The sequence below is a fragment of the Ranitomeya variabilis genome, chromosome 2, assembly GCF_051348905.1.
Source record: "Ranitomeya variabilis isolate aRanVar5 chromosome 2, aRanVar5.hap1, whole genome shotgun sequence".
NCBI classification, from domain to species: domain Eukaryota; kingdom Metazoa; phylum Chordata; class Amphibia; order Anura; family Dendrobatidae; genus Ranitomeya; species Ranitomeya variabilis.
Window position 1 is genome coordinate 53,725,505 of NC_135233.1, and position 22,386 is coordinate 53,747,890.

The 22,386-nt window shown below is 41.8% G+C and overlaps 1 protein-coding gene across 3 annotated transcripts in view; it reads left to right on the plus strand.

Annotated features, from left to right (window-relative positions):
• The window catches only part of TTC7A (tetratricopeptide repeat domain 7A), a 390,080-nt gene that overhangs the window by 5,797 nt on the left and 361,897 nt on the right, over window positions 1-22,386 (plus strand). For all 3 annotated transcript variants that reach the window (XM_077282426.1, XM_077282427.1, XM_077282428.1), the window contains exons 2-3: window positions 14,446-14,609; window positions 18,735-18,903. In XM_077282426.1, coding sequence (XP_077138541.1) covers window positions 14,446-14,609; window positions 18,735-18,903 — 333 coding nt within the window. The remainder of the gene's footprint in view (window positions 1-14,445; window positions 14,610-18,734; window positions 18,904-22,386) is intronic.

The following is a 22,386-nucleotide window of genomic DNA, read 5'->3' on the forward strand; positions in this document are numbered from 1 at the left end:
CTATCCAACCATACTCATTTATGAAGATGGGAATAACCCTTTAATTACACCATGGGCCCTTTTTTTAATATGGGCCATCCGGTCTCTTTCTCTCACGTGACCAGTGTTGCTCCCTATAGGAATAGAGGGTGGTTAAGCATAAAATAACCTACATTTTCATATAAGTAGTGTTCATAGTGGTGAAATTACATTTCCTTTTGATTTCCAAATGAAATTGTCAGCAGTGTATAGACTGCTGGTTATGGCAGTCAGTAATCTGCCTGGAAAACAACACATTAGGAAATCCATAGTGGAGTTTGATCCGAGGAAGGATTCTCCTATCAGACACATTTTTGCTCATCTGTCCCATAACAAATTACCGTACATGATTACTTATTAATATGGCAACCGAAAATATTAAAGGGGTAGTCCAGTGAGGGTAAGTTATCGTCTATCCAAAGGCGATAACTTATAGATCGGTGGAACCAGTACCGATTGGCAGAACGGGCCACTTTTATCCCCATGCTTCATTCTAACAGGAATAAAAGTGCCCATTCTGCCGATCGAACAGGTGCGGGACCCAAAAGTCACAAAGGGGTCAAAGTATGGTGTAAGTTATAGCCTATGGAGTCAGTGTTTGTGAACAAAAGCGGTATTTTTTTTCGATATTTTTACTGAGTTCAGCGATTGAAAGTAGATAAAAATCACCACTTTTCAAACAATTTTACCCTTGCAGACCGGTGTCATTATTTCTGTGAAACATTACTTTATCGACGTTTTCTCACTGAAGAACGTACAGATGAATAAAGTCCTATATACATGTATACTTCTGCTCAGGGAGGTGTGCACTATGCTGGTGTCTGTACCTGACCCGGACCGCCTGCCTCCCAGACGGGCACCTCCAGCTGCCGGTATTGGCAGAGTCGGTTTGTTTTACTTTAATGAAACATCAATAACCCTGCCAGCTTCAGTCACAATGGACGTCATCTCATCCGAGCGCCTGATGGCGGCACAGATCACCTTGACGATATTTGCCATATGGCAGGGCTGTGTGCACCGAGGCTGTTCAGAGGAACACAAAGTCCCCGTGGCTCCAGTGCTATAATATGGGGATATTATTTTGCAGAAGAATTACTCCTCCGTACATTGTCTCATCGTATAGGGCATTTTTGATGCCTCTAAACTATGGGCTGTACATGGAATACCGTACAACCCTGCCGGTCATATATTACGGCGCCCTATGACTTAAAGGACAGTCCAGAAAGATGTAGGGCTGTGGAGTCGGTAAGCCAAACCTCCGACTTCGACTCCTCAACTCTGTGTCCGACTCCACCAAAATGGGCTCCGACTCCACGACTCCCACTCCACAGCCCTGGAAAGATGGAGGCTATTCTCCTGCGGTTGTCTGACTCTCCATGATTGAGCATGGGGTCCAGTGGCGATCTATTCTCTCTGTGCCGATTGTGTCTTGGTAGTGTTTGTGGCTGCCAACCCTTTATTATCAATATGTTTGACCATACATGTGAAGTCAGTTAACGCTAACATGTGAGTGGCCCATGCCTAGTCGTAAGATGGACGTACACTTTAGTCAACTGTTGACCTAATGTGCATGTGTTACCAGTACAGAAAGGGGAAGACAGATCCCACTGGTGGCTGCTTACCTCCAGTGAGAACAATAAGCCTGGTGAAAATCAACAACCAGATCCTTTTTCCCAGACATGGTCAGATCCTTAATCAAGAAACCCCCCACCACTACCCCCGTTCATATACAGTTGTGTGAAAAAGTGTTTGCCCCCTTCCTGATTTCCTCTTTTGCATGTTTGTCACACTTAAATGTTTCAGATGACCAAACAAATTTAAATATTAGACAAGGGAATTAGATTCATGGAACCATGAATTCTGCTGTCTACCAAAAAATCCTGAAGGAGAATGTCCGTCTGTCACAGGTCCTTCTCCGATACCACACAATCAACAGAGCAAGAGAATAGTGAACAATTCCAAAAGCTTTATTTAGGCAAAAATACGAAAGATCCATATACCATCCATCACACAAAGGATAAGATAGTCCAGAAGCTGAATGCAGTTCAGTAACCGGATAAATGTCCAAGGAGATGAGAGTCCAATAATCCAGCAGACAGAAGATAAAAAATGGTCCACATGCTTCCCCTTCTCTCTGACGTGCTGTGTTCACATCATCATTCCACACAAGACTGATCTGTGTCTCACCTCCCTGATTTTTACAAGTCCCTCTCTTCATTCACAGGTTAGGGGGGTGGGTGGCAGGGGCTCATTGTTACAACAAGCTAGTTCAATATGTCATTAGCATATTAGCAAACAACATTATTCACTGACCCTGTGGAGAGATAACAGTACAGGACTGTGGGGGCTGATATCAGATGGCAAATAACAACTCATCCTACAAGAGAACACCATGATAATCAGTAAAATATAAATATACACAAAATGATACCCACAACATATCGCACCATCACACCGTCCATCTGTTCGTGACCTCAAGCTGAAGCACACTTGGGTTATGCAGCAGGATAATGATCCAAAACACATCAGCAAGTCCACCTCTGAATGGCATAAGAAAAGCAAAATTAAGACTTTGGAGTGGCCTAGTCAAAGTCATGATCTTAATTCGATTGAGATACTGTGGCATGACCTTGAAATGGAGGTTCATGCTCAGAAACCCTCCAATGTGGCTGAATGACAACAATACTGCAAAGATGAGTGGGCTTAAATTCCTCCAGAGTGTTGTAAAAGACTCATTGCCAGTTATTGCAAATGCTTGATTGAAGTTGTTGCTGCTACGGGCGTCCCAAACAGTTATTAGGTTTTCATACATAATGGATAATATTTTTCTTCTAAGCTGCAGTTGGTGCATTTCCACCGACTCCAGATTCTGCACAAAACTAGCTCTATTTCCACAGCCCATTTCTTCTTTCACGCAGCATCGGTGGAGCACAGGGGTTCTGAAGCTGGCCAGAGCCAGCCATTCAGCCTACTTCAGGGCAGCACATACAAGCTCTATAGCAAAGAGTTTGTAAGTGCAGCACTCATTGTCTGATAGATGGCAGCTGTGGTTTGTAATCAAGGCAACGAGTTATAAATGTTAACATTAAGGCTATGTGCACATGTTGCGTTTTTTTCGCTGTAAAAACGCTTACAAAACGCTTCCCATTATTTCTAATGGAATTCCTCGTTGTGCACATGATGCGTTTTTTTCTGCGAAAAAAGCGCATCACGTTAAAAAAACGCAGCATGTTCATTAATTTTGTGTAATTTCCATGTTTTTTGACGCTATATATTGTATTGGGAAGCTCCGGGAAAAAAAAGACGCAAAAAACACACGATAAAAACGCGGAAAAAAATGCGGTAAGACCGCTGCTGCTACGTTTTCATTACTAAGCCTAGGGCTTGGCGTCAATGACAGCTGCTGACACTAATCCCATTACCCAGATGCTACTGCATCAGAATGAAAAAGGTGGTGCTGAACCTAGAAATTACATCACAAACCTTTTTTTTTTAATATGTTTAGTTAGATCATAAAAGCCTTCATTGCTGTACAAAAATGCATACAAAACCACACCAAAAATTGCGACAAAATGCGCTTTTTTTGCTGCCAAGAGATACAGAAACTGCAGAAATTTCTGCAAGCAAATACTCAATGTGCGCACATAGCCTAAAAGTACATGTGGGTGGGTGGAAATTGATGGTTCGAGTGTGAACTTATTTGGAAAAGCTCTGGGTATCTGTGCCAAGAGTATTTCAGTTTATTGGCACATTTTTCCACATGGCAGGATCCCCACCCATTGGACTTGATGTTCAAGTGTTTTGCCTAGGGGCACCTAAATGATAAGTATGGCTGTGACTGTGTAACGTGTAGAGGCACGCGGTACGTGCAGATAGTTTACTCTTAGATAAAGTTAAATAGAAATCATCATCACCTATTTTTTAGTTATATCTATTACTGGGAGAGCTGATTCGTCTGAGTCTTCAGTCTTCTGAAGGGCAGATTTACCTAAGGCGCCATGCACAGGGCGTGCCGCCATATAGTGCTTCTATCAGGCAATCAATCCGTCCAAAATAACTCATATAGACACATGGCCGCATTAACTTCTTTAGTTGCCCTGTTATGACTTCATATTATGTGGATTCTTAATACGACTGTGTATGTGAGGCCTCTGGGCCAATACACACTACCATGTTACACCGCTGTATCCAGCTGTGACCCATAGAAGTTTATGGTGCCCTTAGGGTCTGTGCAGACGTTGTGGTTTTGTCGCGTTTCTTCTGCAAAGATTTTTCCTGCCAAGAGATTCAGAAAAGGGGCAGAAATTTCTGCTGCAAATACATGGGTGCCAATTGTGTTATACAGCCAGCACCTGAGTCTAGCTGCTGCGACATGATTGCAGTGTTTTAAAGGCATTATCATTCGTGAGGCTTTGCGGTATTATAGGAGATTGATAATCTTACAATGCACTGAAAATTTTGCAGTATTGTATGCATAATCAAGTGATCACAGGTTCAGGTTCCCTAAGGGCATTAATTAAAATAATACAATAAACTGAAAAAAATAATATATATATATATATATATATATATATATATATATATATATATATATATATATATATATATATATATATATATATATATATATTTTTTTCCTTTTAATTCATTTATTTTATTGTATTATTTTAATATATATATTCATAAAAAATGATGTTAGTCTTTTATATCCCAGAGTAAAAAATATGAGATGGAAAGGTCTACTAATTTTGGTAATTTTGCAAGAAAAAAAAGGAACTAAAATGATATAGGAAGCTTGTATACACCCCAAAATATAATAGTATAAACTACAGCTCGTTTAGCAAAAAAACAAGCCATCTGACAAGTCTATTAGCCGAATAGTTAAAAAAGTTATAGCTCTTGTGAACGGAGGAGGAAAAATCCAAAATGATTAGGGGCCCGCTAAGATGCTGTTGTCCAAGGGCCACATAAACCAGGAGCCCTTGACGCCCATCTTTCTCGGAAACCAGGGTTCTCACTTGCTTTTTGGATTTTTTTTTTTTTAAATCTGAGTTAATTTTGGAATTTTAGTCTCCGTAACTGTAATCATTTCTATGGAAAACATGAGAAGCGTCTGTTTTTCCAGTCTTCATATAAACATCTTGGCTGAGTCACTTTTTTTTTCTCTGTAGCCACATTTTTTTTTTTCGTTCGTGGGCAAGGAGTAAGCAGAGTGGGTCTGCGTTCTCGTGTTTTACATTAGAAGCTGTGGGTAGACTGGAAACATACTGGGAGGGCAGAAATACCAGTCTGATGGATGAATACATGAGGCTGTGAACGACTGATTAATGGCCGAGCACTCATGGGAAATCATCACACCATATTTTGTGACAAGAAGTTTGCTTTTCCTTCAGAAATCCTTCTCGGAGACCAATGAAAGGGGATTTTTCTGTGTGATTTTGCAGCGTGTGCACAGTGACGCCATCTGACATGGTCCACCCTCGATCCAATACCTACAATAGAAACGGTGACTAGGTGGAGTGAACTTTGGATATTTACCTGAGCATCGATCAGTGTGCAGAATTACTCGGAACAGCCCTGCCCTTCTTCACTCTTATTTCACCAGGTCGGGGTGCTGAGAGGACCTGTCACTCTGTTCTTTTGTGGTCATTGAGTTCTGCATAAGACAGATGGTAAATTTCAGTGATTTGGGGTACAACGTATATTATTCTAATACTACAGTAGTAGGGTAGAACTAAAAGGGTCCATGAATGGGCAGAGATGAAAAGTAAGTGGGAAGAGTTAGGCCACGTTCAGTATTTGGTCAGTATTTTACATAAGTATTTGTAAGCCAAAATCAGAAGTGGGTGATAAATGCAGAAGAGATGATGTGCAGGGCTGTATAGTCAGAGTCATGAAGTCAATTTTGGGGGAGTTTGTATAAAATGGACTGACTTCTGATTTCTAAAATATATAATACATTGGGTATAGTAGTACAATGCAGGATGTGCTGTAAATGTTTTTCATAAGAATTTGGGAAAGTTATTAAATGTCCTATAGATGTCTGTTCTGTTCCTGATCCAAAGATCTCAGCTTTTAGTTAAGATTAATCTGTGTTCACTTTATGTACATGCTCAGTAGTGACCAGTGCTGTGGGGTTGTAGATGAGATGAATCTGTGCTGCACTTTATGCACATGCTCAGTAGTGACCAGTGCTGTGGGGTCAGAGATGAGATGAATCTGTACTGCACTTTATGTACATGCTCAGTAGTGACCAGTGCTGTGGGGTTGTAGATGAGATGAATCTGTGCTGCACTTTATGTACATGCTCAGTAGTGACCAGTGCTGTGGGGTTGTAGATGAGATGAATCTGTGCTGCACTTTATGTACATGCTCAGTAGTGACCAGTGCTGTGGGGTCAGAGATGAGATGAATCTGTACTGCACTTTATGTACATGCTCAGTAGTGACCAGTGCTGTGGGGTTGTAGATGAGATGAATCTGTGCTGCACTTTATGTACATGCTCAGTAGTGACCAGTGCTGTGGGGTCAGAGATGAGATGAATCTGTGCTGCACTTTATGTACATGCTCAGTAGTGACCAGTGCTGTGGGGTTGTAGATGAGATGAATCTGTGCTGCACTTTATGTACATGCTCAGTAGTGACCAGTACTGTGGGGTTGTAGATGACATGAATCTGTGCTGCACTTTATGCACATGCTCAGTAGTGACCAGTGTTGTGTGGTTGTAGATGAGATGAATCTGTGCTGCACTTTATGTACATGCTCAGTAGTGACCAGTGCTGTGGGGTCAGAGATGAGATGAATCTGTGCTGCACTTTATGTACATGCTCAGTAGTGACCAGTGCTGTGGGGTTGTAGATGAGATGAATCTGAGCTGCACTTTATGTACATGCTCAGTAGTGACCAGTGCTGTGGGGTTGTAGATGAGATGAATCTGTGCTGCACTTTATGTACATGCTCAGTAGTGACCAGTGCTGTGGGGTTGTAGATGAGATGAATCTGTGCTGCACTTTATGTACATGCTCAGTAGTGACCAGTGCTGTGGGGTCAGAGATGAGATGAATCTGTGCTGCACTTTATGTACATGCTCAGTGACCAGTGCTGTGGGGTTGTAGATGAGATGAATCTGTGCTGCACTTTATGTACATGCTCAGTAGTGACCAGTACTGTGGGGTTGTAGATGACATGAATCTGTGCTGCACTTTATGCACATGCTCAGTAGTGACCAGTGCTGTGGGGTTGTAGTTGAGATGAATCTGTGCTGCACTTTATGTACATGCTCAGTAGTGACCAGTGCTGTCGGGTCTTAGATGAGATGAATCTGTGCTGCACTTTATGTACATGCTCAGTAGTGACCAGTGCTGTGGGGTTGTAGATGAGATGAATCTGAGCTGCACTTTATGTACATGCTCAGTAGTGACCAGTGCTGTGGGGTCAGAGATGAGATGAATCTGTGCTGCACTTTATGTACATGCTCAGTAGTGACCAGTGCTGTGGGGTTGTAGATGAGGTGAATCTGTGCTGCACTTTATGTACATGCTCAGTAGTGACCAGTGCTGTGGGGTCAGAGATGAGATGAATCTGTGCTGCACTTTATGTACATGCTCAGTAGTGACCAGTGCTGTGGGGTTGTAGATGAGATGAATCTGAGCTGCACTTTATGTACATGCTCAGTAGTGACCAGTGCTGTGGGGTCAGAGATGAGATGAATCTGTGCTGCACTTTATGTACATGCTCAGTAGTGACCAGTGCTGTGGGGTTGTAGAGGAGATTAATCTGTGCTGCACTTTATGTCCATGCTCAGTAGTGACCAGTGCTGTGGGGTTGGAGTTCTGGAGTTGCAAGTCAGGGAAATTGAGGAGTCGGATTCGGCAGTTTGGCTTACTGACTCCACAGCCCTGTGCACGTGTTTCTATTATACTTTTCCTCTTGATTGTTCCACTCCTGATTTTGCCCCTCAAATACTGACTAAATACTGATTGTGTGAACGTGGCCTTAGACGGTTCTATTGACCGAGGTTCTTTACTAACAGCTAATGGCAGACTATTATTCTGATCATACAGAAAGATGCAACTCTCAATGGCCTGCCGATTTTTCTGATCTTGGATTTTTTTTTACAATTCACAGGTAACATCAATCCCAAGCCCCATTACCTCGATTGCCACTGCACCAGGCAATTGGGGAGAGCCAAGGCGAAGCGCCAGAATAGGAACCTCTCATATGCTCCACCTTTATGGCTGCTGCGAGCTGGTATTTTTAGGCTGGGAAGGGACTAATAACTGGTGACCTTCCCAGCCTGATATCAGCTGTCTGCTTTATTTTTGCTGGTTACAAAAAATGGGGACCCCACATCATTTTTTCATTTATTTAACCATAAAAAAACTGTCCAGTAAGAACCACATTTGCATTTTACAATAGGACGGGCGGTTGTGCATTTCTATGTCTATGTCTGTCTATGTGTCTACAGTATATCTATATCTATTCACGGGTCTACAAACATTTTTTTTTTCAGTTGCCAAGGCTTTTTTTGTATGGATTTAGGGCATTTTGAGGGTGCTGAATTAAAAAATCACATTACTTTTGCTGAATTGGTTCTAGTTTTTGACATACTTCATCCATGAAACTAATGCATTCCCCCCACAGTGTGTGATGATAAATGCAGTAACTTTTGGTCTTTTGAGTCTTTAACAATGTCTTGGGTAATGAAATATCCCATATAATTATTTTGTATTCCAATTTGTAGGCTTACAATGCTATAAAAGCAACTTCTATTCTACTGTAATTAATTGATTAATTATTAAATATGTCAGAAACTAGAGACAATCTGGCAAAACCGAAGTCCTATTCTTAACCAGCACCATAAAATTAATATAAAACCGTTCAGACATCATCGGCACCAAAATCACTGTATACAAGTTTTATCTACTGTATATAGATCTAACAGAAAAATAGAGACTCTCTTCTCCAATGATTGATGTAAAAATCCTGTATTGGTCCATCAATTCAAAGGGATATACATGTTAAAACAATTTAAATAGAGAAAATAGTGTAATGTGTAGGATGCAAAAAACAGACACATTAGTGGTAAATATAAGATGGAAAGGTGTATACTCATAGAATAAGAAGAACATTTACCGTAAATAATGGATGGTAGTGTGATGCATAGAGTAAATATACATACCATGTATAAATAAAGACAGAAAGAAGTAAATGGTGTGTGCAAATAATGCTCCAAGGTGACAGTATGGGAATCTCACAAAGGGAGAACTAAGCCCGTGCGAACAAATGAACCGACCAAGGTGCGAAATCAAATAAAGACCACACATAACCATAATATGTTTAATACACCTGTAAACAATGCAGGAGGAGTTCACTTACCATGTGAATATGTGCTCCAGGGATGCTCAGGGGGCATTTGACTCTTAATTTACAGTGAAGCCAAGTAGATTATTATGTGTCACTGTAGCATTCGCTGCTGTCTAAAAACGCTACAAAAAAGCAGCAAATAGGCAATAATTTTTAGACCTACTTTTTATAGCGTTTTTGACTGACTTAATTGAAGACAATGGGTGAAAAAACGCTGAAAGAATTGACATGCGGCTAATTATTTTCTGCACCAAATGTGCAAGTCAAAGAGAAGCAGGATTGTCCTTCACCTTGCTGGCAGCAGGATTCCCTACTGGTTTTGTGACAATTCCGCGTGGCAAAAACGCGACGTGTGCACACAGCCTTAAAGAAGGTGCCCACTATTTGGACAACCCCTTCTCATACCCCTCCGTAGATTTTGGGCACATGAACATTATTTCAGAATGGGATGTGGTATTTTATACCCCAATCACATGGTCAGGAAGATATTGTCATCAATTCAATATTGAACGAGCTGCAGATTTTGAAATTTAGATATTTGAAAAGGATTTTTTTAGTTGCAGACTTTTCTGTAATAAATCTGCCGCTCGAGAAGGATATTTTCGGTAGAAGACCCGTTTAGAACTTTTGAATGTTGGTTGTGCTTTCACACTCGTGGTAGCATGAGACGACTCTACAACCCACACAAGTGGCTCAGGTAGTGCAGCTCATCCAGGATGGCACATCAATGCGAGCTGTGGCAAGAAGGTTTGCTGTGTCTGTCAGCGTAGTGTCCAGAGGCTGGAGGCGCTACCAGGAGACAGGCCAGTACACCAGGAGACGTGGAGGGGGTGTAGGAGGGCAACAACCCAGCAGCAGGACCGCTACCTCAGCCTTTGTGCAAGGAGGAACAGGAGCAGCACTGCCAGAGCCCTGCAAAATTACCTCCAGCAGGCCACAAATGTGCATGTGTCTGCACAAACGGCTAGAAACCGACTCCATGAGGATGGTCTGAGTGCCCGACAGATGGGGGTTGTAGTCACAGCCCAACACCGTGTAGGATGCTTGGCATTTGCCACAGAACACCAAGATTGGCAAATTCACCACTGGCTTCCTGTGCTCTTCACAGATGAAAGCTGGTTCACACTGAGCACATGTGACAGAGTCTGGAGATGCCATGGAGAGCGATCTGCCTGCAACATCCTTCACATGACCGGTTTGTCAGTGGGTCAGTAATGGTGTGTGGTGGCATTTCTTTGGAGGGCTGCACAGCCCTCCATGTGCTCACCAGAGGTAGCCTGACTGCCATTAGGTACCAGACCCTCAGACCCCTTGTGAGACCATATGCTGGTGCGTTTGGCCCTGGGTTCCTCCTAATGCAGGACAATGCCAGACCTCATGTGGCTGGAGTGTTTCAGCAGTTCCTGCAAGATGAAGGCATTGAAGCTATGGACTGGCCTGCCCGCTCCCCAGACCTGAATCCGATTGAACACATCTGGAACATCATGTCTCGCACGCTCCACCAACGTCACGTTGCACCACAGACTGTCCAGGAGTTGGCGGAATCTTTAGTCCAGGTCTGGGAGGAGATCCCTCAGGAGACCATCTGCTGCCTCATCAGGAGCATGCCCAGCCATTGTAGGGAGGTCATACAGGCACGTGGAGGCCACACACACTACTCAGCGTCATTTCCTTGTCTTGTGGCATTTCCACTGAAGTTGGATCAGACTGTAGCTTTATTTTCCACTTTGATTTTGAGCATCATTCCAACTCCAGACCTCCGTGGGATATTAGTTGTGATTTACGTTGATAATTTTTGGGTTTTACTGTTCTCAACACATTCCACTATGTAATGAATAAAGATTTACAACTGGGATATTTCATTCAGTGAAATATAGGATGTGGGACTCTAGTGTTCCCTTTATTTTTTTGAGCAGCGTATATATATATATATATATATATATATATATATATATTATAAGTTCAGAACGTCCATCATCTCTTACACATAGAGGAGCCAAGGAAGCTACTCCTTTATGGTGGCCAAATGCTCTAATAAAGCACATGGACAGGACTGGACGATGACTTTATGAGGTAACCCTTTTAAAGGGGTGTTCCATTGCTAGGACATTGATGAACTGTCCGCAGGATAGATCCTCAATAAAGATAATGCAAACCGATTCTCAGGACCTGGTCCATTGGCCATGTAATTAATTATGTAGACCGGAGTGGAGTTGGAGACCACCGTTCCAGTACCCTGCTTTGTGGCTCCCCGGGACTGCAGACCATCCATTCTTTTTTGGAGCTGATCTACAGCACCTGGACCCGTGTGAAGGAGTCGTGGTTTTCTGCTTTTGTGTTGGGGGACAAGATTTTGTGGCACTTACTAATATGTACAGCAAGTATTACAGGTTAAAGTAAAGCTATAGTGGCCACCCCCTTTAAGTGAAAATTTAGCTTTTTAATAGTTTTTATTGTGAAATTTCCAGACGATAAACCACAGATTTCTGTTATCTGCCACTGTATTGCAGCAGAGAGAACTGTATTTCACAATGCCAGAATCTTACCAAAGAGAATCATTCATAAATTCCTCTGATAAAAAGAAAAAACAAAGAGCTAATGCCGTATTCGACCTGACCGCTCACTGGCTGTGTAGTCAGGAAAGTAGAGGAGGGGGTTTGAGGTGGAGGCCGATGTGGTGACACAGTCTATTATAAATTTTTTGGGGGTATGTCTGATTATAATGTATCTTTTTATTTTTTCTTTACTGATTTCATCTCTTGTGCATTACATTGCACCACAAAATATCTGTATATTTATTTAACTCACAGAATTACATTGTAATTAATTTTGTGGATATATATATATATATATATATATATATACTCACTCACTGGCCACTTTATTGGGTACACCTGTCCAACTTCTTGTTAACACTTAATTTCTAATCAGCCAATCACATGGCGGCAACTCAGTGCATTTAGGCATGTAGACATGGTCAAGACAATCTCCTGCAGTTCAAACCGAGCATCAGTATGGGGAAGAAAGGTGATTTGAGTGCCTTTGAACGTGGCATGGTTGTTGGTGCCAGAAGGGCTGGTCTGAGTATTTCAGAAACTGCTGATCTACTGGGATTTTCACGCACAACCATCTCTAGGGTTTACAGAGAATGGTCCGAAAAAGAAAAAAAATCCAGTGAGCGGCAGTTCTGTGAGCGGAAATGCCTTGTTGATGCCAGAGGTCAGAGGAGAATGGGCAGACTGGTTCGAGCTGATAGAAAGGCAACAGTGACTCAAATCGCCACCCGTTACAACCAAGGTAGGCCTAAGAGCATCTCTGAACGCACAGTGCGTCGAACTTTGAGGCAGATGGGCTACAGCAGCAGAAGACCACACCGGGTACCACTCCTTTCAGCTAAGAACAGGAAACTGAGGCTACAATTTGTACAAGCTCATCGAAATTGGACAGTAGAAGATTGGAAAAACGTTGCTTGGTCTGATGAGTCTCGATTTCTGCTGCGACATTCGGATGGTAGGGTCAGAATTTGGCGTAAACAACATGAAAGCATGGATCCATCCTGCCTTGTATGGAGCATCTTTGGGATGTGCAGCCGACAAATCTGCGGCAACTGTGTGATGCCATCATGTCAATATGGACCAAAATCTCTGAGGAATGCTTCCAGCACCTTGTTGAATCTATGCCACGAAGAATTGAGGCAGTTCTGAAGGCAAAAGGGGGTCCAACCCGTTACTAGCATGGTGTACCTAATAAAGTGGCCAGTGAGTATATGTATATATATATATATGTATATATGTATATATATATATATATATATATATATATATATATATATATATATATATATATATATATATATATATATATATATATATATATATATATATATTAGTCCTATACATACCTGTTATCATTACTCCTTGGTAGTAATCTGCCATCTGGTGGATACCCTTTGTATTGTAACCTTATTTTCATTACTTTGTGTCTCTCCTCGGCCTCCCTTTGATTTAATTGTTCTTTGTTTTTACGGTTAACTTTTTAATTTTATTTTTATTGTGTAGTTGTGTATCTCAATCAAATATTAATTGTGTGTGTGTATATACACATTTGTCTGATTTTTTTTTATTATATTGGAATAACGTTTATATGATATATATATATATATATATATATATATATGTGTGTATATAATATATATTATATATAATATATATATATATATATATATATATATATATATATATATATATATATATATATATATATATATATATATATATATATATATATATATATATATATATAACATATAAGTAGAGTAAGATGGTATTGTTTGGTGAAAACAGCCAGGGGGGCAGAGGTATGTATGTATGATCACGCCCAGGGCATTTACGGTAAGTCTGCTTTTTGGTGATTTTTTTTTCTTTTCCTGATGTGTTTTTGCAACCTTTTGATTGGACAGCGCTTTGTTGGGAACTGATTCCAGCAGGTTCCACTTCAAAAAAGTGTCAGACACGTTTTTTTTCCACCACTTTTTTTTTTTTTTTCTCATATGAACAACAGAGTGGGTAGGAAGAGTTCTCCAGGCATTTTTTGTGTTTTTTTAAGGAAGATATTGGAGTGGACCAACTTAAAATAAAAACTTCTTAAAAACCTGTGATTGTAGGAATGTGCACGTGAGTATCCGCAGGTGTAAAATCCACTGCATATTTCAGTAGCCTCGTTTGGAAAATCCGCAGCAGAAATTGACCTGTGCTGCAGATTAGCAAAGAGTCGAATCTGCAATGAAGTCCTGCAGTATAAATTGATGCTCTGCAGATTTGGAAAATATGAGATTACCTTATTTTTAAAAACCAATGTCGTAAATCACCTTGTGTAAGTCGGCAGTATGACGGCTCGTTAAGAGGAAGTTCCAGATTGACAGAATAAAGCGCCGTTTTAATTTACTGTCTTTTTCCTTTTGCATTGTGTGCAGTCATTGTGGTCATATAGTCCTGGGATCACATCCTTCTTTATATGGGAATCCAGTCCGTTGTGACATCTGCTTTAACCCTTGCATTACAGATGACTTTACGAACCTGCTGCTCGCTGAGGCTCTGCTGGAGCTCTCGTTAAGGGAGAACGTTGCCAAACTCAAATTCTCCATTCCATTAATGGAAAGCAAGGAGCCAAAACTGCATCAAGCCAAGAAGTATCTAACAGGCATACTAAACAGAGGCAAATTACCAGTAAGTATGTTATACAGTAATCCCCCTCCGGCTGTGATCTTTACTAGTGAGCGCCGTGCGTGTCTTTTAGCGAAATTGTCTCATTTTCAGCATTATGTCCCAATTTCCTCAGCCAGGAGAGGTGTAAATGAACGTTCCTCTGCACATTTTCCTTAGCTGTTCTGTTTTCCGTGGCTTGGTGAAGGGGGTATATGGTTGGGAAGCACATGAGTCAGGGCATAGGGCGTAGCCTGGACAAGACGTATGCACATTTCACAATATTAAAATACACGTGCGACAAGGCATGGAGTGTTATGTGATGCTGAATCGTGTGCCCCATAGTTTTTTTTTTTTTTTTTACTGACACTTGATCATGTAAAACTCCTTTTCATGATCTCGAATCTGCTTGCTCTGGGGTTGCCATGGAAACATGGTTCACTGCGCATTTAACTTTGATGTGGTCTTTGGTAATAAATTAGCTGAAAAAAGCCAAAGGGTAAAAGAGTTAAACAGGCTGTCCAGTGAAATCAATTTATCGTTTGTCCACAGCATAGGTGATAACTTACTGACTGGTGGAGGTCTGACTGCTGCGACCCACACTGATCGGCAGATCCTCGGGGGGCAATTTTACAGTCATTACAAAGTGGAGCAACAGATCCGATGTCTTACCGCTTCTCCATTGATTCTCTATGGGGCTGCTGGAAAATCCATAGCGCACCACTTGTCAGGCCCTTGGAGAATTAACGGAGCAGAGGTCGAGCATGCACACAGCCGCTCCATTCTAACAAGAATAAATGTCCCCTGTTCTGCTGATTAGTGACAGTCCCAGGAGTAGGATCCCCACTAATAAATTAGTTATCACCTTAATAAGTGTTAATTGTCTGACTGACAACGCCCGAAGTCCCACTACATAGAGGATGTGAATCTTGTAAGAGGAGGCAAAGCTGGTGGGGAATAGAGCTGGAGTGACAGAGGCTTCAGATCTATACTCATTTGCAAAACCATTCAAAAGCTGGTTTCTCAGGGATGGAGGAACGGACTGGCCACGTAAAGGTATTGCTAGATGTAACGCGAGTGAGTGTGTACCTACTAAGCCACGGGCCCGGCTTAGAGGCGTAACTAAACGACTACCTTGCTTTAGCTAAAACCTATGGTGGTGAGAATGGACATGGCCGCAGGTAGTCGCCAGGTGTCACGCCCGGGCAGTCCCTGGACCTGCAGCACTTGACCCACATGTCAGAGCAGGTATACCGAGTACAGGAGGGTGACACAGAGGCATAGTGAGACGGTGAGTGGTCAGGCTACCCAACACGGGTTCACTTTGTAAGCCGGGGTCAGAAGTGGAAAGATCAGAGTAGATGAGTGGACAAGCCAGGTTGATAATAAATGAGACTAATCTGAGCAGGAAGCTAGAGACAAATGCAACTAAAACCTAAGCTCAGGCAAAGGCGAGGAGGGAGAAGCTGCCTAATATGTCCATTGCCTGGCCAGGTAATTAGCTGGGGAAGACAAATCCTGCAGGACACAGCATTGTTAAATTCCTGAAGGATCTGGCGTACATACCTATAGCCAGGTGGAGACAGCAGGGATATGCAGCAGAGTTTGGAAGTGCTGCATGAGGACTCAGCGCAGTGGCCTGACACAGGGAGGAGCAGAGAATAGGGCGATGCTATAAAGGCACTTGAGAGTCGCTGGCATGACACTGGACTTGTCTTTCAGAGAGCTACATCCACATATAAATAGTTTGGGGGTGAAATCCTGCCTATCGATTCCCTTGATTGGCAGAAGAAGCTGGATCATGGGCTTCCTTCTATTGCTTTCTTATGGATAGGAGTTTTTCTCAGTTTTTTGTAAGGATGAATAAGTGCTTATTTGTGGCTCGTAGGCTGAAGTCTTACAGCTGCATTAGTATTTTCTGACTGTGTGGGTGTAAGTTTATGTATTTTAGAAAATGGTTTAAATATGGTATTTATTTTTTATATGCTTTCTATCCGAGGCTGATATCAGATTGAATAACGGCAGATCTGGAAGCTTAGGAGATCTTACAATATTGCCGTCTTTTTGCACCTGAACATGTTAAAATGCATCGTTTCATCCACTATTAGTCTGCAGTCTCTTACATTTTCCAGATGCTGCCAATGTTAAAGGAGTAAATGTAATCGTTAACTCCTTTCACATAATTCCAGCCACACCAACATGACTACCATGTTAGGAAATAGTAAAGTTAGGATTCTTATCACTGTCTTCCTAAAGCCCCTTTGTACAAATAAAATTACAGTCTGCCAAACTTACTGGACCACCTGGCTGACGTGTATGGAGGCCTCCCGACTCTTCCCCAGCAGATGATGGACATCAGTATCTGACAGCAGCGTGTTTCCCCTCTCTATACAGAACACATGATGTTGAGCGTGAATATGCATAGATGGTGAGGGAGAAAGCTGAACGCTCAACTTTCTGATGTGTATGTCCAGCTTTAGGCAGGGGTCACACTACCGTAGAATACGGACGAGTGCTGTGTGAGAAAACATTGCATAGCACTTGGATCAGTGTTAATCTATGGGGCAGCTCACATCACCGTATTTTTTCTTATTAGCAAGTTGTGATTTTGCGTGTATATCGCTCGAGTCTCGCCAATGCAAGTCTATGGGACACAACACGGATTATCTGTGTAGCTTGCGAGAAATACACACACATTTTCCTCATTTCAGCCCAGTGAGCCATTAAATTCAATAGGGAAAATCAGTGAGAAATAGAAAGCCATACGCATGTCATACGGATGTCATACGGATACATAGGTGCGAGAAAATTGCATAATCGCACTGCAAACACACTACACACGGATGACCATACGGAGAACACTTGTGGACTCTCGGAAAGGAGACTCGGACCGATTTTCCATACGTTTAGTGTGACGCTGGCCTTAGGCAGGTACCACATGCTGACATGTGTCGCACGACAGCAAATCTTTGAAACGTCAAGCCACAGACACATTTATGCAACTTATCTGAGCGAGCTGTGATTTTGCTGTAGAAAAATAGTCAAGTTGTAGATAAGTCACACAGAAGTTGCATGAGACTTGTTTTGAAGCCTATGGCAAGCGTGTCGTGTGCGACTTGTATTGAAGCCTATGGCAAGTGTGTCGTGTGCAACTTGTATTGAAGCCTATGGCAAGTGTGTCGTGTGCAACTTGTGTTGAAGCTAATGGCAAGTGTGTCATGTGCAACTTGTATTGAAGCCTATGGCAAGTGTGTCGTGTGCGACTTGTATTGAAGCCTATGGCAAGTGTGTTGTGTGCAACTTGTGTTGAAGCTAATGACAAGTGTGTCGTGTGCAACTTGTATTGAAGCCTATGGCAAGTGTGTCATGTGTGACCAGCGACTGAAAATCCAACACATTGCAATGTATCGCTGCGACTTCAGTGTGACGTGACATATGTCACTTTGTAGCCCTAGCTGACGTCTATACTTGATATCTCAATGCCTTGTGGTCCACTAGTCACTGCCTCCCCACCGGTGTCCTAGCTGCTGGGCCACATATCCACCTTCTTCAGTGGTCTACACATATACTAGAGAAACCATTTGTTGTTCATTTGTCATGTGAGATTGAATGTGGCTACCTCATATGCTATGTTATTCCTGTTACCTTAATGACATGACAAGACAGGTCACTGTCTCACACAAGAGAAGCACACTCTTCTGCTGCTGCTTTCATTATAATTGACTGATTGGTTTATCATTGTTCTGTACCTGCCACTTCATGTTACTTTCTATGGTATTTTTAGCCCTGTCCACATGAGCTTGTTCACATGGAAAGATAGTGTCACTGCTTCACACAAGAGAAGCACACTCTTCTGCTGCTGCTGTCATTACCATATACTGATTGGTTTAACATTGTTCTTTACTGCCTTTGTTATTTCTTGCCACGTCCATGTTGATTACAGAACTAGAGAGGTCACTGCTTCTCACAAGATCAACACACTCTTCTTCTTCGAGATTTTTCTATTCTAAAGATATGTTTTTAATAAATGGAAAAAGTCTTTGAAGAACTGAGATACATGGAAAACCAACTAAATAAAAATTATTCTAGATTTGTATTTTCCTTCTTTTGCAATTTTCATTATACCCAATAACCTATTCTGTCCCGCAGCCTCACAACTTGACAGAAGCGCTGTTGATACTGGGGAAGTTGCATTACTGTGAAGGATCTTACCGGGATGCCATCAGTATGTATGCCAGATCGGGATTTGAACATCTGTCCCTAGATGACGAGCCCCTTTATAAGATGAGACTTTTCGCCGAAGCTTTTGTTATCAAAGGTAAAACGTGTGCATGTAGCAGGATGGCATTTGTGTAAAGAGTCGTTGTATTATATGGATTCTTAGAGCAAAAAGTATTGTGACTTCTCCCACGTTAAATGTTGTCGTGTCAAATTTAAAGAATATCTTCATTGTCAGTCACACGTCGCCATCATGGCAGAATTACAGCTCTAGATAGGCCACGTTCCCACCATGGTGAGTTTTTGATGTTTCCTGCACCCATTAAGTAAAATAGATTACTTACAATCTTTTCTAAAATACGCAGTGTAAAAAACGCACCAAAAACTCATGTTGGGAACGTAGCCTCAAGGGTATGTCCATGTGTCCCAGATTGACCTGCTGCGCAGACTTTTAAATCTGCAGCATGTCAAGTTATGCTTCTGATTTGTTGTGGATGTTCCCCATTGTGTTTAATGAAGAAGTCAAAATCTGGGAAAAAAAAGTCAAATTTTTGTACAGTTTGCGCAGATTACCTGCAGATCCGCAGCAACATCCACAATTCCAGAATGAAAAAAACCCACTTACGGTAAGCCAAAAATTAGGACATGGAAAATATTCAATGAAATAAGATATATATACATTGTATTGTGAATACGCCATTGAGCATTTCCTCATGGCTTTCTTTGTATTTCCTGCAGCAAATATGGTACATATGAACATTTCCTAAGGCTATGTGCCCACAATGAGTGCTTGTTGAGTTTTTAATGCTGCGTATTATAGCCGTGTCATGTATGTATAGAAATCTCATGCCTATTTATTTATTTTTTTTAAATACTCAGCGTAAACTGTCTTCCGATGCGTGTTTCCGCAACATGTCAATTTCTCTTGCAAATGCGCTTAGTTAAATGTACGGAATTTCTCCATAAAATTGCATTTAGATGCGCAGGTAAAAGCGCACATGCACTTTTAGTGCATTTGTTCAGATGCTAAATTGCGCTAAAAGAGCATGTAATCCGCAAGAGTTTTGTTAAAGCCGAATACCAGGAAGTATCAAAAACAAAGCAGCTTTAATTAATACACGATACACCAGAAAGAGACATAAAAAGACAGCGTCAAAAAATGCGATAAAAAGGCATGTGAAAAAGTGACCTAATAATAATAACTAACAAATGAAAGCAGCACTCTACACTCACCGGCCACTTTATTAGGTACACCTGTCCAACTTCTTGTTAACACTTAATTTCTAATCAGCCAATCACATGGCGGCAACTCCATGGTTGTTGGTGCCAGAAGGGCTGGTCTGAGTATTTCAGAAACTGCTGATCTACTGGGATTTTCACGCACAACCATCTCTAGGGTTTACAGAGAATGGTCCGAAAAAGAAAAAAATCCAGTGAGCGGCAGTTCTGTGGGCGGAAATGCCTTGTTGATGCCAGAGGTCAGAGGAGAATGGGCAGACTGGTTCGAGCTGATAGAAAGGCAACAGTGACTCAAATCGCCACCCGTTACAACCAAGGTAGGCCTAAGAGCATCTCTGAACGCACAGTGCGTCGAACTTTGAGGCAGATGGGCTACAGCAGCAGAAGACCACACCGGGTACCACTCCTTTCAGCTAAGAACAGGAAACTGAGGCTACAATTTGCACAAGCTCATCGAAATTGGACAGTAGAAGATTGGAAAAATGTTGCTTGGTCTGATGAGTCTCGATTTCTGCTGCGACATTCGGATGGTAGGGTCAGAATTTGGCGTAAACAACATGAAAGCATGGATCCATCCTGCCTTGTATGGAGCATCTTTGGGATGTGCAGCCGACAAATCTGCGGCAACTGTGTGATGCCATCATGTCAATATGGACCAAAATCTCTGAGGAATGCTTCCAGCACCTTGTTGAATCTATGCCACGAAGAATTGAGGCAGTTCTGAAGGCAAAAGGGGGTCCAACCCGTTACTAGCATGGTGTACCTAATAAAGTGGCCGGTGAGTGTATAACGCTGTAGTTTGCAAATATGGAATATATGAAATTGGAATTGCATTCCGGCTCAAGGAAATAGGTTAAAATGACAATGCTTAGCACATGAATTGGCCAATTCATGTGTGCCCAACAGCCACGACAAGGCGACCATCTTTGCTGGGAACCTAACCTAATATGATACATCTCCTGGACTTAGTAGCCTACAATTATATTGGTAGGTGGGATCCTGCTGTGATTAAAACCACTATAGGCTGATGAGTGGAGAAAATCTGCAATATCAAAAACTCATCAAATACTCATCGTGGAAATGTAGATTTTCTGCACCTACAAATACTGAAGAAAAAACTCACTAAACAGTTAATGTGTGAACGTGGCTGAAGTTTTCTCAATGTCTGACTTGCTGTTTCAACCCAAATTTCTTTTAGCTCGTCTTGTTATATATACTTGTTTTTACGTTGTTTAATAATACAGACTTTTAAGGAGCCACGGGGCCGTTCCAACGCCTTCTGTCCATGAGTTTTATCGCCTGATTTATGACCTGCTCAGTCTATGCAGAGCAGATTTCTGGGCTCAGGGTTATATATACTCTGTTATTAATGTCTATTATTTTGGGGGGTATTTTTTAGCTATTGTACCATGTATGGCACTTTCAGATGTTTTGCCTGAGATACGGAGTTGTCTAATGGTTAAATAATTCTTAGTCTACGTTCATGTGAGTTAAGTTTTTGGTCCGTGAAAAATCTCACACGGACGGCACTAGGACCAATATCATGTGTAAGGGTCGTCTGTTTGTCGGTTGCAGTTCACCTATTCAAGTCTATGTGCGCGCTAAAAAAATTGTATCCCAAGAGCATCAACTGTACATTGCAGTTAATAACCTAGAAATCTGTATTTGATCATGTACACTTTAGAATGTTGATGTATAAAAACACATGGACATAAAATACGGGCGTACGGATGACAATATGAATTACTCAAGAAAACTCAGACTTTTTTTTACCCTTGTGTGACTATAGCCTTACTGAAATATATCAAGTTAGCAATCAAATTATTAAAGGGGTCATCCAGGGCTATCCTGCCTGTTCTGCCCCACGATGATCTGCTCCTGCTCAGAGGAGTCACAGACCGCTTCCGGTGATTTCACGTCAAACGAGCAGTTCCTTCTCTTCCGCTGTGCCCTGTTGATGGGGCATCACTGCTGACGTCATGCTGATTGACAGCCAGCTCAGCCTAACACAGCAGGGAGTTAGCTATCAATCAGCATGACATCGGCAGTGACACCAACAACAAAGCAGAAATGAAGGGAAGGAGCTGCTCCAAAGAAAACCGGAGAATCTCCACCTGAAGTGGAACACATCGTCGTACTAAGCAAAAAAAAAAACAAAGTCCCTTTAAACATTACGTTCCTCTATGTTGTTACTCTTGTTAAGGCATCACTCTCACCCACCGTCTGTGTTTTTTTTTTGGCCCTCGCTCAGAATGACCATCTAATGTGTCGGTGAGAAGAAGCCACTTCTAGATCGCTGATTCTTATCTGGCCTTCACAATGGAGAAATCCCTCCACCGCCAGC